At 43.4% G+C, this 20610-nt stretch overlaps 1 protein-coding gene across 1 annotated transcript; it reads right to left on the bottom strand.

Annotated features, from left to right (window-relative positions):
* Positions 1–228: 228 nt before the first annotated feature.
* On the bottom strand, positions 229–19284 carry SMIM14 (small integral membrane protein 14). The gene is made up of 4 exons (XM_056855821.1): positions 19172–19284; positions 13664–13712; positions 6395–6543; positions 229–373 (listed from the first exon to the last, which is right to left on the bottom strand). The coding sequence occupies exons 1-4, from the start codon at positions 19244–19246 to the stop codon at positions 341–343; spliced, it is 306 nt and encodes a 101-aa protein (XP_056711799.1). The 5' UTR covers positions 19247–19284; the 3' UTR covers positions 229–340.
* Positions 19285–20610: the final 1326 nt, after the last annotated feature.

Below are 20610 nucleotides of genomic sequence, written 5' to 3'. Positions count from 1 at the left end.
AGGAGGAGCCTGAACAAGATTGGGGGGAAGCAGAGTCCAATAAGGTGGGGTAAAGCAATTTATCCTCCTGCAACAAGTCTCCATGGATCCCCGACTGTAAATGTCTATGAACCCAAAAGCCATCACCAAAAATGTCCGTCACCTCCTGCCACATTTGTTAATTTATTCAAGTGTAATCTGCTAGAAATTATAACAGGAAAAAAGTAAGGATGTATAAATGTGTGGAAGAACACAATGTTTTATGGGTTTTAAGAGTAAAAAGTGTTTGGTCACTTTCATCCATTTGGCCGTGCAAGATTACAGCTGTTGAACGTTCCTGGTTGGACTTTTCCAGCGTGTTCTAGTCCACGGGCGGCGCTGGTGGCTCTTGTCCCTATTTGTTGAGAATACACGGAATCAAAACAGAGGGAAGAAAGGTATACAAAACAGAAATACTGGCTTGTTTCTGCCAGGAAATGCAAAGCTCTAACTGGGTCCAAAACTGACCAAGGTAAATTGCAGGCCCTTCAAAACCAGGATTGCACTTACCTGTAACTGTTGTTCATTGAGTGGTCACCTGTGCTGTCACACATGGGTACTGCACACATAGAGCCCTGCTGTGAAGAGGGTTTTTTTGTTTTTAAGTTCAAAAACACCTACTGGCACTCTGTCCACCTCCACCACGATGTCTTCATGCCTTTACAGCGTGATCGAGACAGGGAAGAGTATCCTCCCCTCAGTTCCTCTCTGCCAATGTCAGAGTGGGGTAAACTTTACCAGATTGAGCTAAGAAGTCACAGCAGGGCAGGAGGGAAGGCTGTATGACCGCACAGGTGATCATTCGATGAACAACAGTTACAGGTGAATGCAACCCTGTTTTCATCGCCATGGTACCTGTGCAGTCCCACAAGGGAGAGCAATGAGCTGATTTATCCATCTGAGGAAGGTGGGTGTGAGCTTCCTATCCTTCTTTCAAGCTCTCTTGACCAAAAAGTCTTGAGCAGTAAAAGGAGAGCCTTTGTTTCTTTAAGGAAAATATGGTGGAGAGATACTTGGCTACCGCCAATGCTGTTCTTGGGTCTTTATCTGCCAGCAAAAATAGGACTGTTTTATCTTTTGTTATGGTGGCAGGTAATTTGATTAAGATAGGAGTAATCCATTGATTGCGATAAGAATTGTATTGGGGGCATTCTAACATCATATGGGATAATGAATCCACTCTCTTCAGATCACATGGGCAAAGCCTATCTGAATAAGGTAAGGGGCAATATCTTCCATTTAACACCACTGAAGGGGTGGCATTCAAGCGAGCAAGCACGAATGCTCTGTGGTAATGAAGGGCTATTAGATTGCTAAAAGGTGGGTGTGAGCTGTCAGTTGAGCAGAGACGGCAGGACCGCTCTTCCTACTGCCGTGTGTATCATGGCATCTAGATCTATCGAGTAATGTCTTGCGAAGGTGCACGATGAAGACCACCTCACAGCCTTGCAGATGAATTTGATGGAGAGACCATGGTGGGAAGCAGCTGAAGCGGACTGAGCTCAAGTGGAGTGAGCAGGCAGCTGTAGTGGACAGTCAACACGTGCCGGTTTATAGCATAGTTTGATGCAAGTCGCTATCCATCTCGAAAGGGATTGCACTGACTGTTTCTTACCTATGTTGGGACCTATGAACGATATAAAGAAGTTGTCGCCTTTTCTGAAGGGCTTTGTTCTGTTTGGGTAAAACAGTAGCCCTATGTCTAGATTGTGCAGGGGTTCATTCTCTATCGTCCTGTGGCTGTGGGTAGAGCATGGGCAAGGTGACATCCTGGCTGAGGTGAAATTTTGATGTCACTTTCAGGAGGAACTGCAGCGACGTACAGAAAACTACCCTAGTGTCAAAAATCTTTAAGAATTTGGGGGGGGGGCATACCTCAGTGCCTGTAGCTCACTGACTCTTTTCACTGATTTGATGGTGACTAGGAATACTGTCTTCATGGTGAGTAGATGGAGAGGACACGTGGTCATTGGCTCAAATGGCTTCCCCATTAATATAGATAGCACCAGGAACAGGTTCCACTGAGGTACTGGAAGATGGATCGGGAGGAACTGATTCAGCAACTCCTTAAGGAACAGTTTAGATTCTTTTTGTGCAAAAAAAGACTTTTGTTCTATGTGTGTGTAAGCATGCTACGGCAACTAAGTGGACCCTTACAGAGGTGGATAATAACTCCCCTTGGACTAGGCCCAGGAGGTATTTGAACACTCATTCAATAGGCATGTGACCGGGTCTCTCCTCTGGCCCATTTGTCTGAATATGAATGCAAGATGGATGGTTTCCTGGCATTGAGTAGTACCTGTTCAACAGGTTTTTTAAACTGGCGATTACTCATTGAATGAGCCACACTGCTATGGAGGCTGCCAATGTTCAGATGGTGAAAGGGGAAAGAGGATATCACCTGTTGTGGGACGTGGACATTAGTGATGGGAACCAGGTTTGTCTCAGCCAAAATGATGCTATCAGGATGGCTGTTGTGTATTCCTGTCTCACTTTGTATTTGGAACGAGTGGTAAAGGACGAAATGCATATAGGAGATTTCCAACCCTTATGATTTGGAAGGTGTCTTCCAGGAAATTTGGGTGTTGTGCACCTTGGGAACAAAATAACTTGCATTCTTTGTCCAGACTGGTGGCAAAAAAACTATTACTGGCACACCCCAACGCTGGAAGAGCAGGGATAGGAATGTCCAGTTCAGATACTATTCATGAGGTATTAAAGAAGCACAGCTGAGGAAAACTGCTAGTTTGTTGTCGACTCCAGCTGTATGGATGGCCTGAATCGTGGCACTGTTTTCAATGACCCATTCCCATAACATAGCAGCAAGGCGGCACAGCACTACTGAGGACATGCTGCCCTGTTTGTTTACGTAAAACATGGCTGTTTATGTAAAACATGGCTGTAAGACTGTCTGTAGCTATTTTTGTTTTGCCTGACAGGTGGGTGCAGAGGGCTACAAGGCTGTTGAGTATGGCTTTGAGCTTCAACATACTGATGTGATAGAGGCTTTCTTGGGTCAACCATGCCCCACTGGCTGATATTTGGCCAATGTGGGTGCCTCAGCCTAGCAAGGATGCGTCTGTGGTGACTATGATTTTTGGTTGGAGAAAGGGGACCCCTACTAGGAGACTGTTCTATCACGTCCACCATTGAAGGGACTGCAGCACCTGTCTTGGGATGGTTAATTTCTCTGATTGATGATGACAGAGTGGGTTAAAAACTCTGACAAACCACAGCTGTCAGGGGCTCATACGTAGTCATGCATACAGCACCTCCGACATGGTGGAAGCCATTAGCCCTAGCAGCCTTTGTATTATTATGGCCAACTGGAAACACGTTATTTGACAACAAAGTATGTGTTATGATTGCCAAGACCCTTTCTTAAAGGGGGAAGGCCTTGGCTAGAATGGAATCTATCGTGGTGCCCATGAAGGATGTCGTCTGTGAGGGTTCTACCTTGGATTTCTTTGTGTTGACCTGCAGGTTCAGCACTCTGAGCACTTGTAATATGAGATGGAGGTCTGATTGTAACGGGCCTGGTGTCTGCCACTATCAGCCAATCGCCTAGGTACAGGTATAGCTCACACCCCAACTGTCTTAGGTAGACTACTACTACTGCTACCACCTTTGTAAATACCCTGGGTATTGTGGTGAGCCCGAAGGGGAGGACTTTGTATTGAAAATGGCGGGAACAGCACTGAAAGCAGAGGTATTTCTGGTGGTCCAGTCTTATTTGCACACAGAAATATGCATCCAGTAAATATAACATTATGAACCACATGCCCAGGTACAACAGAGGGAGGACACTGGGAATTGATAACATTCTGAAGTTTTTTATTAGAAGAAGAAGAAGAGTTGGTTTTTATATGTCGAATTTCTCTACCACTTAAGGAAGAATCAAACTGGCTTAAAATTACTTTCCTTTCCCCTTCCCACAACAGACACCCTGTAAGGCATGTGGGGCTGAGTGTGACTAGCCCAAGGTCACCCAGCTGACTTCATGTGTAGGAATGGGGAAACAAATCCAGTTCACCAGATTAGCCTCCGCTGTTCATGTGGAAGAGTGGGGAATCAAACCCAGTTCTTCAGCAGAGTCCACCGCTCCAAACCATTGCTCTTAACCACTACACCACGCTGGAACAGGAAATGGTTTTGCCTTCTCAGTTCTAATATTCATCAGAAAGTATCTGGAGTAGACTGCCAAGCATTGTTCTTTTGCTGGAACCTCTGCTATTGCTTTCATGTTGAGAAGGGTGTGAACCTCTGCTAGGAGCTCTGGGGATGGGGGGTTGGACGATGGTGGGGTTGTAGGTTGGAAGAGAGGAGTACTCATAACACATAGCCCTTTGTCATGATGGTTATGACCCATTGGTCCTGGGTGATGTCTTGCCAGGTGATCTGGTTGGAAGACAAGTCCGCTGTTGGGTAATGAACTGGACATTGACTGCGATTGTCAAAAGTCCTGCCGAGAAGGATGGTTGGGTTTGGGCGAGTGGAGTCTCACCTTGCCTCTGGGATTAGATAATCTTCTGTGCTGAGTGGGTGGTTGGGACATAGGTGTATAACAGGCTTCTGGAATTAGCTTGAAGTGTGAGTTTGAAGTCCTCTCCTTCTGCCCGATAAGTAGTATGGCCGATGAGTAGTATGGCCTGAAGTAGAGTCTAGATCTTCAATTGGAAGATGTGGGGGAAATTATCCCTAAGGTTTTGGTTGTGAATTTGTCTTTTCTCATTTTATTGAGGAGCCAGCGTGATGTAGTGGTTAAGAGCGGTGGTTTGGAGTGGTGGACTCTGATCTGGAAAACTGGATTTGATTCCTCCCTCCTGCAGATGAATGGCAGAGGCTAATTTGGTGAGCTAGATTTGTTTCCCCACTCCTACATATGAAGCCAGCTGGGTGACGTTGGGCTAGTCACCCTCTCTCTGCCCCACCTACCTCACAGGGTGTCTGTTGTGGGGAAGGGAAGGCGATTGTAAGCCAGTTTGATTCTTCCTTAAGTGGTAGAGAAAGTCGGCATATAAAAACCAACTCTTCTTCATCATCTGAATTGGCACTAAAGAGGTCCATGTCCTCGAATGGTAGGTCAATCCTGGCACATATCTCATGAAGAAGCATGGTGGACCTTAGCCATGAGTGGCAGCATAGTTCAGCGGCAGCGGCGAGGCCAGAAGATGCACAGTCAGCAGAATGCTTTGCAGAGGAGATTTGATGTTTGAAAAGTTTGGATGCTTCTGGGGCTAGCAGACTTGCTAGTTTGTGCTTGTCCGTTGATAGCATTTCCAGGTAGGGTGTGATACCCTCCCAAAGGGAGTTTTGGACCCACAGAACCTGCACCTTTTGAAGAGCGCTTTTTGTGCCATATTCTGGAAAGAGTTTGAGGTAGGTAGTTGTTGTGGGCAGTGAGAGGCTGTTGAAACAGAGCTTTGACCGAGGGACCTCTGTGGTCTCTCTCAGAGAGAGAACTGAGGAAAGGGTGCTCTGCCCTGTCTATATCACGCTGCAAAAGGAGGGGAGACAGTGAGGGGGAGGGGGACGGATAGGCGTGCCAGGTCCCTCTTCACTACCAGCTGGAGGTTTGGGGGGCAGAGCTGAGGAGGGCGGGCATTGGGGAAGGACTTCAATAACACAGAGCCAATTGCCAAAGCGGCCATTTTTTCCAGGGGAACTGAGCTCTATTGGCTGGAGATCAGTGGTAATAGCAGGAGATCTCCAGCTAATACCTAGAGGTTGGCAACCCTATGGACGGAGCACCCATATCAGTTTTTGAGCTTAAAAAAAAACACCTCTCCATGGCAGGCCTGCATGTGCACAGTACCCATGCGGGACAGCACAGGTACCACAAGAATGAACTGGGAGGCATTCAGGCCTCAATCATCTTCAGACATGTAGGCAAAAGGGATGCCTAATCTCAATCCCTTTGATAGTCAGACAACGAGGGTTCCAGATCGGCTAAACTGAGTATTAATACTAGGAGCCTGGGCTTTTCTTGTCGTATTAACACAACTGAACTTCCTGCCTATTGCAGTCTCTGGGCTTCCAGCCCCAATTTACATCATGCATGGTTCTAGGTAAGGCTACCCAAAATCCTGGCCTAGACTGGACATAATCTAGAGAACACATTGTTCTTTTTCTGCATCTGTAGATGCAGGTGGCTACTGGGGAGGAAAGGGGATAATAAATATCCCTTTCTGCTATCGCCTTCTGCTGCTAATTGCAGCGTCCAGCCTATAGTGATTGTACTGATTTATTTTATGTGAAGCATCTATATCGCTTCATACCTTAAAGGAATTATAAATGATCTCCCTGCCACAACCGCTATTCTGAACATATCAGATTATTCAGTCAGGCTACACGAAACGCTAGAAAACATACTTACATTATGTGGGCTGGTTGGTTTTTCAGCTCTATTAGATCTTCTGAAGTTTGTGGGTCTCATCAAGAACAAGGCAAGGGCCAGGACGAGCCAGGCCACCATGATCATTGTAACACTGATGCCATTATCAGCTGATGGACTTGGTCCCGGCACTAGAAAGAAAACAAGACTTTAAATCAGGGATAGAATGCAGGTCACCTTTATCCACCTGGATATATAAAGAATGCGCAAATGATATGACCCAGTTGTAGAGCAGACAGCATTGGGGAAGAAATAGAAAAGCGGGCTGAGGGCACGTGGGATTACTTCTGTCAGGAGGAGGAGGCTTATAACCCCCTTCTGAGTTTGGAGAGGAGCCTACCCTACAAACAGAGGCGTTAACAAGAAAAACTAGCCAGTCAGAACACCCATTTGAAAGACAAAATATAGTTATGAAATTTTGCAAAACCAAGTCTGCATAGCCAGCCACTGAGAGCCTTCCCTGAAATAATAATTAATAGCTGTTACTGGAGGCGAAAAGGAACACATGAAGCTGCCTTATACTGAATCAGATCAGGGGGTAGATGAGAAGAGAGTAGCAGCTCCACCCTCTGAATCACTGTCCAAAGACTGCCCATCTGAGTCACTGTACTGACGTTTTCACATGAACAGTCATACATGACTATTTCTTAAATGCTGTCTGCTTCACTTCCATCTAGTCTTCAATTGCTTTAGGTTATTTTGTGTCAAGCCAAGGAAACCATCTGTGGTACCTTCTGGCTGCTTTCCATCAGATGGGTACTTCTCAGCTTCTCTGTTTCCTGCACACATACTTTCCTAGTGTCCTATGCTTACTCGTCAACAGGGTTCCTAATGTTAGCCTCACATTTTGAAAAAAGTAAGTTATTACTAATCATTACAGAAAACCCGTTAACTTCAATGCAGGGCTTTTATAGGAGAAAATGTTAGATAGCGGTGGAGGCCTTAGGGAGGGAGAGACAGACTAAGAGAGCATGTGTGAGAGACCTTGGGCCAGGCGCACTCTCTCAGCCTAACATACCTCACAGGGTTGTTGTGAGGATAAAATGGAGGAGCAAAGAACAGAGTTCCTTGCAGGAAGGGTGGAATTAAAATGCACTGAATAAGAATAAGAATACACAGCACTGCAAATCTGCAAGGCACAAAAACCCTAAATACATGTATTCTGCAATGTTTACATTAACATCTACATTTTAAATAATTTATAAAAATAAAAACCACCAACTATTTGACAGTCTGTCATGAGTCAGCCAACAGGACACAGTCCTACAAGTAGGTTAATCACCATAGGCTTTTCTTCTGATAAATAAACAAACAGAAGGAGGAGGAAGAGGAAGAGGAGTTGGTTTTTATATGCCAACTTTCTCTACCACTTAAAGGAGACTCAAACCAGTTTATAATCACCTTCCCTTCCCCTCTCCACAACAGACACCCTGTGAGGTAGGTGAGGCTGAGAGAGCTCTAACAGAGCTGTGACTTGCCCAAGGTCACCCAGCTGGCTTCGTGTGTAGGAGTGGGGAAACCAACCCGGTTCTCCAGATCAGACTCCAACACTCCAAAACACCACTCTGAACTACTGCACCACACTGGCTCTCTAAAATGCTAAAAGCCCATATTATCATTTATCCTCCCAACATTTCAAAGACATATATTTTATCCCCTGCTTTCTTCAAGATTAAGGCAGCACACAAGGCTTTCCCCCTCTATTTCATCCTCTCAGGAACCCTGTCAAGTAAGATTTGGTTGAAAGAGAATGACTGGCCCAAGGTCACGCAGTGAGCTCCTTGGCTGACTGGAGATTTGAACCTGGATCTTCCAGGCCCCGTAGTCCTAATACTCTGACCACTACACCACACTGGTTCTCAACTGAGTCATGAAACAGAGCTACAGAAAGAGAGAGATGCTTGCACTATCCCAGTTCTCATAGCAAGGATCATATATGCATGCTATGACATATTGCTAAATAGACTACTTGCTATTTACTTACTAATCTTGTCCTTTACTGAGACAAAGAGGTGTTTGTTATTTTCAGTTAACAACATCTGAGAAAAACATAATCGTCTACCACTTAGTTCAAAATACATCTCAGCAACTGCAAGCACATTATTACACACTACCAGCATTTCTCAACCAGGGTTCCCCAGAAGCCTAGGGTTCCGCAGGAAATAGTGATGAATAGGCTAATCATATGTAAATCATTTGTAGGGGTTCCCTGGGACATGAATATTATTTCAGGGGTTCTGCAAGGGTATAAAGGTTGAGAAACACTGCACTAGACACACAATGCATCCACTTCCCACACTGAGATTTGAACTTCTAGAGACTTGGGGGAGAGAGGTAAAAAACGAAGAACAAGTCTAGCAACTCAAACTAACTTAGGGTTGCCAGCCCAGCACTGGCAGCCAGCGAGAGACTGAAGGGATCTATCTACTGGCCGTCACGCCAATGCCATGGCATCAAGCTGAATACAAACCAAAATGTTGTCACAACACTCTAGGATTTACCAAGAACTAACTCTATGGTTTAACCATACAGTTTTGGTGAATCCTAGAAAGCCATGCCGATGCAATGACATCACCTCTGGTTCATGCCAGAAGTGATGTTGTGGTGTTGGTGCAATGCTGAATGCCCCCCCCCATTTCCCCTGCACCCTGTCAAGTGGCAGCTGGGAAGGGGTGGTCTAGGGTTGGAATCTCCCCGCTACAATGGGGGCCGTGCTGCCCTATACAAACAACATTTTAACGGGGCCTCTTCAAAAGTAAGAATGAAATAGAGACAGTGGTTTGCCAGAGAACAGAAAATAGGAACTTGTCTTACAATGGGGACAACCGGAGCAAACGTGTTACAGATTTTGTCCAAAGTATAGCTGTGTTTTACAGCAAAAATTAACAGTGAGTCTGATGGCTCCATAAAGACTAACACATTTACTGCAACATGACTGTTTTCGTACGCCACTGAAAGGATTTTACATGTAAAATAGGTAAATACGAAAGATACTGCTATCTTCAAGCCAAAATAAACATTTCTCACAGTTCTTTTACAGGAAACTTGATAACCTTACTTTGCCTATCTAACAAAAGCTAGGGGTGACCATCACGCACACTGAGTGACCTGATAACTCTTTTACGTCTTGTTTTAAACCTGCCTTTATTTACGCCATCTCTCCCAAGAGCCTGCTTGACAGGGCTTACAAAGTAAACGATACTAACAGAAAATGTCATAAAATTCATTAACAATGAATAAACTATTAAAAATGCAGCATTACAGTCCAGCTGGAGCATAAAACAGTATAAAACATTTGGCAATTTAATATAATTCTCATAAAACGATTCTTCTCTTTGTAACACCTCTTCCTCCCTTGCACGGACCTCCTTTCTGTTGTGAATATAAAAGAATTGCCCTAAAAAGATATTCACACCAAAGCTTACTGATGAAATAAGCTTTGACTAACAAAAAGTTTATGCTGGAATAAATCTGGTTAGTCTTTAAAGTGCCACTGGACTCCTGTTTTATTTTGATAAACATTATGCTCTCTTTACTGTCCTGTTAGATATATGTACCTCTGCCTGCCACATCTGTTTTTCCCATTCGACGAGGACCTGGGAAACCCAGATTCAAATCCCCACTTGTGCCATGAAAGCTTGCTGGGTAGGGTTGCCTGCTCTGGGTTGGTAAATACCTGGAGATTTTAGAGGTGGAGCCTGAGGAGGACGGGGTTTGGAAAGGAGAGGGACTTCAATTGGGTATAATGCCATAGAGTCCACCTTCCAAAGCAGCCATTTTCTCCAGGTGAACGGATCTCTGTCGCCAGGAGATCAGTTGTAATAGCAGGAGATCTCCAGCCACAGCCTGGCAGTTGGCAACCTGACTGCTGAGTGACCGTGAGCCAGTCACACACTCTCAGCCCTGACTCTGGGTAGTATTTGGAGATGGGAGACCTCCAAGGAATACCAGGGTCATGAAGCAGAGGCAGGCAATGGCAAACTGTCTCCAAAGGTCTCTTGCCATGAAAACCTTAAAGGGTCACCGTAAGTCAGCTGTGACGTGGCAGTCAAAGAACAAACAAATAATGGATACTCATAAGACTGGGCTAGGAGCAAAGGTTAGACTTCTGTGTTCCACCCCCACCCCAAAAAAATCTTTACAGTGAAGCAACCCAACTTTTTTTTTAAAAAAAAAGGAAGCCTGGAAGCACACAGCTGGCTGGCTCCAGATCCCAAGGACACCATCAGGGGTGACTTATCTGAATCAAAATACCCTCAGGTAGACTATTCTGCTATTTGCATATCCAAAACCCATCAAATCCTCCATGTCATCCCTTTTAATGAAAGTACTGTTTGTCAAACTCTGAAAGGGACCTTCAGCTTCACAGGGCAAAGGCATTAGCAGTGTTCCTCAGACAACATGGGTGGTGGTGGTGCTGGGATAATTAAACAGCTAAGGATGAGTCAGAGCTCACTTCCTCAGATGCTTTGGAGTGTAAATCCATCAGGTCCCATTTTATATGCAGAACAGCATGGGGGGGGGGGGAGAGGAGAGATGTTAAAAAGAGTTTGGTTCAAAACAAGATCCAATCAGAAGGGTAATAGGTTCACTCCACTTCTCTTTGTAACCCCCTGAAGGATTTACACTCCTACTATGCATTTTGAGGAAGTGAGCTTTGACTCACAAAAGCTTATGCTCAAATAAATGTTGGTAGACTTTAAGGTGCCACTGGAGGAATCATGTTTTATTTTGTATTGAGACAAAATCTTCAGTAATTTGCAGTGTTCAAAGCCATTCACCCCCTAATGGTTAAAACAGCCTCATCAGGTAGAACAACACTGCAAATGGGAGCAGAGAATGAGAGCCTAGTGGCTTCTCTGAGGTCATCTAGTAAGTTCATGGCTGCAGTGACAGTATGCTCACATGTTTAGCAACAGTGCTATACAATTTCATAAACAGACAATGCTAGAATTATCTGCTCGCAGAGGAGATCACCGTCTTCGTCTCTGCTTGAGGCCCTGCTCTATAAATGCCTCCTCCCAATCTTTTCTGTTGCCAGGATAAAGTGACTCTCCAGCTTTAACTCAGAAAAGCAGAGTTTCTCAATTATTAGATGTTTTGGAACATTGTTATATGGCTATTTCAAAGCAAAGAGGTACAGTTTCATGTCCCCTCCCTTCATGCTGCGGTTTCCTATTTTTTTGGATACAGGGAACAACAACAACAACCTAGCCCCATTAAGCTTTCATAAAAAGGACTTTTCCAATCTTGGGGAGTTCCTTCTCAGGCCTGGATTTTTATGAGTTTCTCGTTTGTTTGTAGCAACACCATAACAGACGTCATTCAGACTTCAGCTGAGCTGCAGCCCTCCCGCTTCCTAAACCAAGCCCCACCCAAACCGCAGCCAGTATTGCTGTAATCCTTAACTCCAAAGGGGTTGTTCATAGCAGCAGCAGCTGGACTTCAGGAAGCAAAAGAATGTTAGGAATGAAAAGCCCTAGGAGTACACTGAGTGGATGGGGAACACAGAAAGAACATGATGTTGCAAAAAAGAAAAAAAAAGGGAAAAAAAGAGCGATTTGCACCAACTCTTCCTAATATCCTGGTTTCTAAACGAGAAGGGAGTTAACATGTGCTCAGATCTAAGCTCTTTATAGGTTTGCTTAAAGGGAAATAAAAAATAGTTGAGGTGGTCCAGAAGAAAGCTACGTCAGATACTTCACGGCTGAGCTGGAAACTACCCTAGCAAGTTATTGTAAAATATGTGTAAATATCCCTCAAAGTCCTCTTTGTTGTCCCTAACAGGTCCTGCCAGACCAACCTTCTTTGATTGTGGGAATGTCATTAACATGGTTTATCTCGATTTCAGTAAAGCTTTTGACAGAGTCCCCCATGACTCTTTTACAGTAAGAGTTCAGCTGGGAATCGGCTGCCTATGGAGGTGGTGAGCTCCCTCTCTGATAATCTATGCAGAGGCAGGCAATGGCAAACCACCTCTGAATGTTCATTGCCTTGAGACAATCCCCATAGGGTTGCCATAAGATAGCTGTGACTTGATGGCAAAAAGAGTATATTTGGGTGTAAGATTCTCGTGTGCATTGTTAAACATGAATCAGATGCATTTTTTTATGTTTTGCTGTGTGCCACCTTCATACACATAAACAAGAAGCATGTTTGGAGCAGTCCCTTGCTGTGTGTGTTTCAATGGGAAATGTTCCAAAAATATTTGCATGTGCCGTTTATATTTCACAGATCATTTTTGGACTTTTAACCTAGCAAAACAAGGCCTTCACTTTAATCAGCCTGTTTGGCATTCTGTTTGTTTGTAACTCCTGTGAACTCTGAGATATATAAATCAAATTTGGTGTGTCTTCAGTCCACAATTTTATGTTTCAAGTTGCAGTACAAGACCAGCTACTAAACCCATTCTCAAAAAGGGCAGGAGAGAAAAACACAAAATGTATGGTAATATGTTAAAACTGAGATACTAAAATGAAAGTTGATGTGCTCGTTCAGAACCCCATTCTGAGTTTCAGATTAAAATCCCTATTTGTCCAGCTGCACTTTTGACATTTTTCTGGCCTCTTTGAAACATACTGAAATCCAGTAGATCCCTTCTGATACAGCAGAACAGAGTTTCATATGTACATTACCAACATAATTCTTTTTCTAAAACCCAGGCCAGTCCCCAGACCTATTCAAAAGTGGAAGGAATATGTAGGGCCTCTTGAACACTGGGATTTAGAACCAAAGTACTCTTTAAACAGGCGATCTGAGGCCAGCCCAGTTGCTGGGCAGTGGACAGCTGTTATAATTGAGAAAACATTATGTGAGAAACGCTTAAAAAAAACACCCTTCCCCAATGTCACTGCTCTGATAAAATGGGCATACCTACATGGCTGCCTTTCATTAAAAAACAAAAATGTCTGCCGATTCAATCACAGAACTCAAACATAACATTTAATTTGGCACAAACTAGTGTGCTTGGATATGCATATTCCTAACTGGAATGGTGATTGTTTCCCATACTAAACTGGAGTAGGAATTCACAGCCAGGAAAATCTTTAGCATTCTCTGTTTTCTTTGGCTCAAATTAACAGCATGGCAATGAGAAGCATGATTCTTTATATACTGTCCAGGTTTTTCCCCAGTTGGATGTCCCAGCAAGATACTAGTTTTTGAGGGCATATTTTCATGATCTTTTCAGACACCATGCTTTACTTTAAAAAAGAAGACATTAAGTTAACAGTGGTTATCCCAGTTACTTACATTCCTGAAGGCATTCCGTGTCTGTGCAGTAGGCCTGGGATTGTCGTAACTGAAAAGAAGAAAACAACAGAATCTTGATTTATTTATTTGATTATTCAGATTTTTTTACCCCACTTTCTCTTCAATGGACTAAGAAAGAGGCTCATAAAATGCAAATAACAACAACAAATGAACACAAAAATGAACAAGATTAACAAGGGAGATCTGGTTAGCTCTGGAGTTTGAGGGACAGTCTTCTGAATTTCTAACGTCAAAATGATTCTGGAGAATTGAGCGCTACTTGTTAAATGCTAATTTACCACGTCAATCAGCTAACCAGATCTTCTTCACACAACACACAGTTAAATTGTGGAACTCCCTGCCCCAGGATGTGGTGATGGCTACCAACTTGGAGGGCTTTAAGAGGGGAGCTGGACATGTTCATGGAGGAGAGGGGTATTCATGGCTACTAGTAAAAATGGATGCAAGTCATGTTGCATACCTATTTTCTCCAGGATCAGAGAAGCATGCCTATTATATTAGGTGCTTGGAACACAGGCAGGACAATACTGCTGCAGTTGTTTTATTTGTGGGCTTCCTAGAGGCACCTGGTTGGCCACTGTGTGAACAGACTGCTGGACTCAATGGACCTTGGTCTGATTCAGCATGGCCTTTCTTATATTCTAAATGATGTGGAATTTACTGTTACATTTTTACTCTCAAAAAGGTAGCATTGTTAGTCTGCTGCAGCTAAAACAAAGAAGAATCTTGTGACACCTCATTCCAGTATAAGTTTTAATGGACTAGAGAGCCCGCTTCTTTAGATGACAGACATTTTATAGAGGAAGGTGGGGCAAAAAACCAACAGCAGCAGAAGAATCAAGACACCATGAAATGCAAGCAGTGCAGGATGAAATGTAGTTCTGTAAAAAAGATTTTTGCAGATCAGAATTCTGGCCAAGCCAGCATGGTGTAATGGTGTCAGGCTAGGATCTGGTAGGCTTTGCCTTGAATCCCCTCTCTGCCATGGAAACTTGCCAGGTGACTTTGGGGTACTCACCATCTCTCTGCCTAACTTAACGCACAGGGATAAAATAGAGGAGGGGAGAATGATGTAAGCGGCTTTCAGGTCCGCACTGGGGAATCATAGAGTGGGAAGTGACCACCAGGGTCATCTAGTCCAACCCCATGCACAATGCAGGAAATTCACAACTACCTTCCCCCCCCCCAACACACACCCCAGTGACCCCTGCTCCATGCCCAGAAGATGGCCAAGATGCCCTCTCTCTCGTGATCTGCCTGAGGTCATAGAATCAGCATTGCTGACAGATGGCCAGATGGGAGAAAAGCTGGGTAGGAATAGCTAAATAAATAAATGATATAAAAACCAGAAGGAGAGACTCGAGAGTGAAATGGCTGCACTGGGATTTACTCCCTGCCCCCAAACAAGGATTTGGGATTTATGACTCAGATGTCATAAATATGACATAAATAAATATGACATCTCAGATGACTCAGATGTCATACAGATGTCAACTATCTTACCAAAACCTGGGACTCCCCACTCATTATCAGTATTAACCAGCTTAGCAAAATTAGTTAAGTGTTCTCCATGCTTTTCTTGATTAGATCTGTTTTACATAATTATATTTCACACTGTACATCTCACATTTCCTGGTCTCTTGAGTCCTCCTGGGTTCCCCCCCCCCTTCATTGCCCTACATACAAAGTCTACACAGAGAAGATCCATTCATTTCATCTGAAGAACAACTTATTAAAGTACCTTAAATCTTGGTACACATCCTGGCTTGGATTTTCAAGATCTAGCACCAATGGTTGCTCAAAGTTCTCTTTAGAAATATAGCAGATTCATAAACCTACATCAATATGGAAGACTATACAGATTAGGCAACAAGGGAAGTTCTCCTGCACAAGCCCCGTGCAGAATTTCCATTGTTAAAGGGGTATATATACACAAAAGAATGTCCTGCTGGGGAATGCCAATATTTTCCTGGTTTTATTTATTTCCATTGAAAATCCTTGTGACATCAGTTTAAGAATGAGGAGTCCATTCAAATACCAAAATAATTACATCAGCTGGTTTCCAGCACAAGCAACTATAACGTCTTTCAGTGTTTTATTTCTTTACTACTCAGCTATTTCAGCTAACAATGTTGTCCAGTCGGTTACAAACATATCTAGGTCAGCCAGGAAAACACATTTTCTGGGTCTCTGTGAAGTCTAGTTAATTTACTGAAATTTTTGCAGGAATCTCTCGTGTCTATAATAAAAGGCAAGAGCTAATGCACCAAATTTTCAATTTTGGTTACTGGGGGAGAAGGATGCTGTATTTCCCATGTAAGTAAGACAAAGGAACTATTGGAAAACATTATTTATCAAAAGCTTTATTAATAAAACTTTACTGAAAGTGTTCAGGGTTACGTAAAAAACAGTGAATAAAATCTCTTTAGGAAAGGCTGAGCATGATCCATCAGATACTTTTGTGGACAGTGACTGGTTGTCATGAAATCTTTCAGCCTTAAAAGGCTCTGGTCAATAGTCACAAAACTTGGAATGCCCCATTCAAATTGCAGCTTAAACAGACAGAGCTTTTATTTAAAGATGGGGGGAAACCAGGGGGCATGGAATGAGGAGTTCTGAACAGAAGAAGTTAGTAATAAAATATACTGAGCTGCCTTAAAGTCGGGGCTAGGGGAGAAGTAGTCTAAGTCTTTGGGCTCATGAACTCCAGGAAGGTTTGGGTGCTTGGAGAAGTCTCTTTTCTTTACAGACTCTGAGAAGCAACTTCTAGCCCGTGCTAGAAGACCGCCACTCTACTGCCAACTGCCCTTCTTGCTGCCCCACAGGCTGTCTTCTCTGATACTCCTTTTTCCAGAGAAATTCTCCCCCTCAGAAGAAAAACGCCTTAGTTTATTCTTCCCCTTATTTCAGTCTTACTGCCCAGCAACTACTCACCCAAACTGGGCAGAAATCACATCCCACTAGGAGGCAGTGTTTCCCAACCCAGTCTGACCATGCAGGGGGAAAACTGGGCAGCAACATAATTTTTAACAACTAAGAAAATATTTTTTAAAAAGCTGATAATACTCTCCTGAAAGCGGGCTATTTTGGATTTTCAATAGATCTAGATTAGCTTCATATTTCAAGTTGTCCTTGACCAGTATCTTAAACCTGGTCAGTATATACAGACATATAAATTTATATCTCTCTCTTTAGTCCAACCACAAGAAATTGATTTATTCCAGGCAATTTTGGGGGCATAATGATTTTCAGAATCTGCAATTTGTGTCAAAATAAATCAGTATGTTCTGTTAATTAGCTTTCGGCGAGTTTTTATCATTGTAACTGGCGTGCCAGAACAACATTTTTGTAGAATTTTTACAGCATACAGATGGCCAAATTCTCACATATCAGCTTCATAACAAGAACTGGGAAACAGTCTTCCCCACAAAAATTGCCTGTTTGTTTGTATTATGAGTTATATCTTCAAGAGCCATTATTTAAGGTGAAGAGCAAAAGCCATAGGATGTGAAACATCCTGCAATTTAATGAAAAGCACCTTTCCAAACGGGGCTATAAATATGGGGCTGCAGCTTCAGTTCCCTGCCTACAGAGGGCAATGGTGACACAAGCAAGATTTATAACTCAGGGCAAAATATACATTAGCATCAGAAATAATCCTATAGATTAAAAAAATCTATAGATGTTTTATACACTTTTTCGATCAACTACTAATATTTTCTGGCAACCACCCCCTTGCTAGGATTGCAAACTTCCAGGTGATGGCTGGAGATCTCCCTCTATTACAACCGATCTCCAAGTGACTTTGGAGGGCAGCCACTTTGGAAGGTGGAGCGTGGGGAGGGCAGATACCTCAGTAGGGTACAATGCCATACGGTTCACCTTCCAACGCATCCATTTTCTCCAGGGGAACTGATATCTGTAGTGTGGAGATGAGCTGTAATTCTGGGGAATCCCCAGAATTCCCCAGGTCCCACCTGGAGGCTGGCATCCCTAACGTTACTACAGAAATAAGAAAAACAGAGGTGCTTGTCCCTTATACTTCCTGTGCCACAAAAGCTGTCGTGTCTGTGACTATACAGGAAGTACGTTAACTCAGCCACTGATGCTGTGACAATTACCTACTTCACAAAGTCTGTTTAAACATGCCAGATGATGATAGCATGGCATCCTCTCTACTGCAGTCTGATGCAGTGGGATAATTAATTCACTCCTTCAGTTTGTTGGCAGCCACATCTATCCCATTAGGAAGAATAAACGATGAAGTAAACAAGACAATGAAATGAATCGCTGCCAGTTCCAAAGACCAACACAGAGCAGCAGTCAGGCTGCAGACTGAATTTCAATACTAGTCAAAGCTGCAGGAAACAACTAAATTGAAAAGAAAGAAAGAAATAGATATAGACAAGATGAATGAAAAATTAAGACAGAAATAAATAACAGAAAGATGGACTGATGGGAACAAAAATGTTTCTTGAACTATATTAATGGTGCAATCCAATGCAAAGTTCCTCCTGTCTAAGCTCACTGAAATCAGTGCATTTAGAACGGCATAACTCTGTTTTCCCTCACCTGGATAGCCCAGGCGAGCTTGATCTCGTCAGATCTCAGAAGCTAAGCAGTGTCAACCCTGGCAAGTACTTGGTTGGGAGACCTCCAAGGAATACCAGGGGCGTGACGCAGAGGCAGGCAATGGCAAAACACCTCTGAACATCTCTTACCTTGAAAACCCTACCAAGGGTTGCCATAAGAAGAAGAGTAGGTTTTTATACCCCGCTTTTCTCTACCTTTAAGGAGTCTCAAAGCGGCTTACAATTACCTTCCCTTCCCCTCCCCTTCCCACAACAGAGCACAATCCAACTAACAATTTTTTAAAACTTTCTTATCTGTACTACTGAACCCCTCAAGTGGGGAAGTGCTGCTCTAACCCTTTGTTTAAAAGTCTCAAATACCAACAAGTTTGAATTATCCCTGCTTCAATGTAATTGCAGTTTTGTGGGCCTTTTTAAAAACAGTCTTTTTAAATAGGCTGTGCTATCACTCCCTGGTTCCTGTGCTAAAGTACATATCTCCCCATATATCTCCCCTGTGGTAGGGTTGCCAACCTCCAGGTGGTGGCTAGAGATCTCCCAGAATTACAACTGGTCTCCAGACGACAGAGATCAGTTCACCTGGAGAAAAAGGCTGCTTTGGAAGGTGGACCCTATGGTATTATACCCTGCTGAACTCCCTCCCCAAATCCCACTTTCCCCAGGTTCCACTCCCAAAATCTCCAGGAATTTTCCAACCCAGAGCTGGCAACCCTAGCCTGTGGTTGCTGGAGGAGGGTCTTGTAGAAGACCTGCTCAAAGTAAAACAGGTGGGTTGCAAGACCATGTGGATAAGCCCTCAGTGGCAGAAAGCTCTCAAGATGCGGCTATACATTTGCTGCATTCAGATCTAAAACACACCAAAATAAAAAGGAAAATTCCCCCACAAGGTCCTCACCAGATTGATCAGCCTCCTCATGGCATGTTCATGTGAGCAAATACATTCACAGGGATCAAATCCACCTTCTGCCATGGTTATTTAAATGAAGATTAACCAGACCTAGAAAAGACAAGACAAGACATGAGATGTTACTCACATTCATTGTCCCCAAAGGAGTACCAATGCTTGTTCAGTAAATAGATGTCCACAGTAAAAATGTAACCTCACTTCTGGATAGATAAGGGGCAAAATCCAGCAAAAGTTACAGTTAAATCAGATTGAGTTATTTTATTTATATTTTATATATTGAGATTGTTACTCTGCAAGTCGGACTCCCCCCCCCAAAAAAGTAATATGCATTTGTATCCAAATACGATCCAAGCAAAGTATAATTACTAGTATGTGTTTTATATAACTCTTCAGTATTAAAAATCCTATAACATGTAATTTCTACCACATTTTTGTTCCACTTTACACTTATCCACATTACTGTAGGTACACTCTCCTCCCACAATAAAAGACAGTGGGCTGAAGAGATAGTTGTGTCCCGATCATCACCATAATTATTTGGAAGACCTTCTCTACCACTTAAGGAAGAATCACAACAGACACCCTGTGAGGTAGGTGGAGCTGAGAGAGTGATTAGCCCAAGGTCACCCAGTTGGCTCTATGTGTAGGTGTGGGGAAACTAATCCAGTTCACCAGATTAGCCCCCGTCACTCATGTGGAGGAGTGGGGAATCAAACCCAGTTCTCTAGATCAGAGTCCACTGCTCCAAACCACCGCTCTTAACCACTGCACCACACTACACCATTAATCCCATTGATCCAAATGTGTCCTTGGTGGTAGCAAATTTTTTGTCTATGGCATTTAATGGTATTATCACTTGCTTGCTGGGTCATGGCCTGCATCTTCACAATGGAGCATACTATAGATCAGGGGAGTCAAATATAAGGCCCGCGGGCCAGATGCAGCCCCTTGAGAGATCTTATCTGGCCCGCGAGCCAGCCGAGCCAGTCACACACACCCCTCTCTCGATCTGGGCTGACGAGGCATGGCCCAGCCCAACCAATTGGCACTTATGCCATGTCCAGCCCTCGTAACAATTGAGTTTGACACCCCTGCTATAGACTCTTGTAATTTAGACGATATCCCCAACCGTATATTCGCTGTTATCAAGACACCTGCTGAAACTACGAGCTTTTATATTCATACTCGCCTTTCTGTCTAATTAGTTTTCAAGGAAGCTAACAATAAATAAAATAGAGACCGTGTAACCTCTGTTTTAAATTAGTACACACAAATAGTTCCACCCTTTACCCCTTCCACTGCACAAGCACACCTATCAATAAAAGAAGCTTTCAAATCATGCTCGAGCATCAGTTTTGCATGCACGAGGCCCCATGTTAAATGTCAAACATCTCCAGCTTTTGAAGTAGGGTTGGAACAGTCACTGC

This window comes from Euleptes europaea, chromosome 9, assembly GCF_029931775.1.
Source record: "Euleptes europaea isolate rEulEur1 chromosome 9, rEulEur1.hap1, whole genome shotgun sequence".
NCBI lineage: Eukaryota > Metazoa > Chordata > Lepidosauria > Squamata > Sphaerodactylidae > Euleptes > Euleptes europaea.
This window is presented reverse-complemented; position numbering and strand designations above follow the sequence as displayed.